Raw genomic sequence first — 2,500 nt, forward strand, 5'->3', positions numbered from 1 at the left:
ATGCCAGCAATGAGCCAACAATACTAGAAACATTCTAAACATGCTATCATTGTGTTAAAACATGCTAGCTACATGTTCTTAGCATGGTAAAACATGTTAGAAGTGTGTTAAAACATACTAACAACAAGCTAAAAAATGTCAAGAGTGTTGTAAAAACATGTAAACAACATGTGAAAACATGCTAGCTATGAGACAAAAACACTAGTAACATTCTAAACATGCAATCAATTATTTGCAACATGTTAACAATGTGTTAAAACATGCCAGTGACAAAATCTTAGTATGATAAAACATGTTAGAAGTATGTTAAATCATGATAACAAGCCAAAATATGTTAACTGTCTTGTAAAACATGTAAACAATGTGTTAAAACATGTTAGTGACATGTTATAAGCATGGAAAAACATGCTGGAAGTGTGGTAAAACATGTAAACAATATGCAAAACATGTTAACAAAATGTTAAAACATGTTAGCAATGAGCCAAAAATACTAGTAACATTGTAAACATACAATCAATAGTCTGCAACATGTTAAAAAGTGTTAACACATGTTAGCAACATTATTAGCATGGTAAAACATGTTAGATCTGTTTTAAAACATGATAACAAGCTAAAATATGTTACCGATGTGCTAAAACATGTTAACAACATGCTAAAACATGCTGGCAATGAGGCAATAATACTGGTAAAAAGCTCTAAACACACAGTCATGCTCTGGACCTTGCGAAAACATGCTTGAAGTATGTTAAAACATGCTAGCAACAAGCTAAAATATGTTAGTAATGTTCAAAACATGTTTGCAATGAGCAATCAATACTAGTAGTAACCCTTTAAACAAACAACTAATGCTCTGCAACATGTTGAAACATGCTAGCAACATATTACTAGCTAAAACGTGCTAAATGTGTGTTAAAACATGCTAACAAAAAGCTAAATATGTTAGCAATGTTGTAAAACATGTTAACATGCTAAAACATACTAGCAGTCAGTGAAACAAATCCGAAAATCTTAAACATGCAGTACTTTGCAGCATGCTAGCAATGTGTTAAATCATGCTAAGCATGCTATTAATGTGCGAAAACATTCTAAAATGCTTTGTTTTGCTAGTGCTTGCTATGATTTAGACTTTTTTTGAAACCACCGACTCTTCAAACGTTGAACTATGTTAGGCTGATTTTAATCGTCATTCGAACGTTCGGATGGCACGCTTATGTGGATATTTTCATGCACGTTTGCTAAGGGGACATTACATTTTGAGTTTACTTTTGAACATTTCCTGAAGACGTTCATTTGAACTTTTGAACATTTGCTTCAGTGATGTGTTGGTTTTGCTGTGTTCAGATCCGAGAGAGTGAGGATGAGTGGGGCGTCCCGCACTCCTTTACCCTGACGGTGCAGCAGCAGTCGCTGGTGGTTGCTGCATGGTAATATTCAACAATAATTTATGTTTCCATCCACATATTTAAATGCACATTTTGGAATATGGCATAAAATATTTGTGAATAAACAGCAGAAAGCAGGAAGGTCACTGGTTCGAGCCTCAGCTAGGTCAGTTGGTGTCCTCCGGGTGCTCTGGTTTCCCCCACAGTCCAAACACATGCACTACAGGGGAATTGATCAACTAAATTGGTCGTAGTGTATGAGTGTGTGTGTGTGTGTGTGTGTGTGTGTGAATGAGTGTGTATGGGTGTTTCCCATTACTGGGTTGCGGCTGGAAGGGCATCCGCTGTGTAAAACATATGCTGGAATAGTCGGCGGTTCATTCCGCTGTGGTGACCCTTGATGAATAAAGGGACTAAGCTGAAGGAAAATGAATGAAGGAATATTCCAAAATGCGCATATAAATGTGTGGTTGTAAGCGTGGCTAGTGTTGGTGTGTGGAGTGTGTTACCAGCACAGAGGTCTGTTTTCTCCTGTAGTTCAGAATCAGAGATGGAGAAGTGGATGGAGGATTTAAAGATGGCGGTGGACATGGCTGAAGAGTCGAACGGGCCGACTGCTGACCTGCTGACCAATCACAGGGACGCCAGTGAGTCAGATCACACATACGGCTGAAGTCAGAGTTATTCACCCTCCTGTATATTTTTGTCCCCAGTTTCTGTGTAACGGAGAGCAGATATTGTTCAACACATTTCTAATCATCTCTAATAAATGATTTCTTTTCTCTTTGCAATGATGACAGCACATAATTTTAGACTAGATATTGTTCAAGACACCAGTATTCAGCTTAAAGTGACATGTAAAGGCTTCACTAGGGTAATCAGGGTAAAGTTAGGGTAATTAGGCAAGTCATTGTATAACAGTGGTTTATTCTGGAGACAATCCAACACTAATATTGCTGAAGGGGCCAATAATACTGAGCTTAATATGGGTTTAAAACAATTAAAAACTGCTTTTATTCTAGCCGAAGTAAAACAAATAAGACTTTCTCCAGAAGAACAAATATTAGAGGAAATAATGTGAGAAACTCCTGAATCTGTTCAACATTATTTGGGAAATA

General features: G+C 37.1%; 1 protein-coding gene across 1 annotated transcript in view; it reads left to right on the forward strand.

Moving 5' to 3' along the window:
• The window catches only part of LOC101883674 (FERM, ARHGEF and pleckstrin domain-containing protein 1), a 56,357-nt gene that overhangs the window by 50,914 nt on the left and 2,943 nt on the right, over positions 1-2,500 (forward strand). The window contains exons 21-22 of the mRNA XM_073912375.1: positions 1,342-1,424; positions 1,920-2,029. Of these exons, the coding sequence (XP_073768476.1) occupies positions 1,342-1,424; positions 1,920-2,029 (193 nt within the window). The remainder of the gene's footprint in view (positions 1-1,341; positions 1,425-1,919; positions 2,030-2,500) is intronic.

The sequence above is a fragment of the Danio rerio genome, chromosome 9 (assembly GCF_049306965.1).
Source record: "Danio rerio strain Tuebingen ecotype United States chromosome 9, GRCz12tu, whole genome shotgun sequence".
In the NCBI taxonomy this organism is placed as follows: Eukaryota; Metazoa; Chordata; class Actinopteri; order Cypriniformes; family Danionidae; genus Danio; species Danio rerio.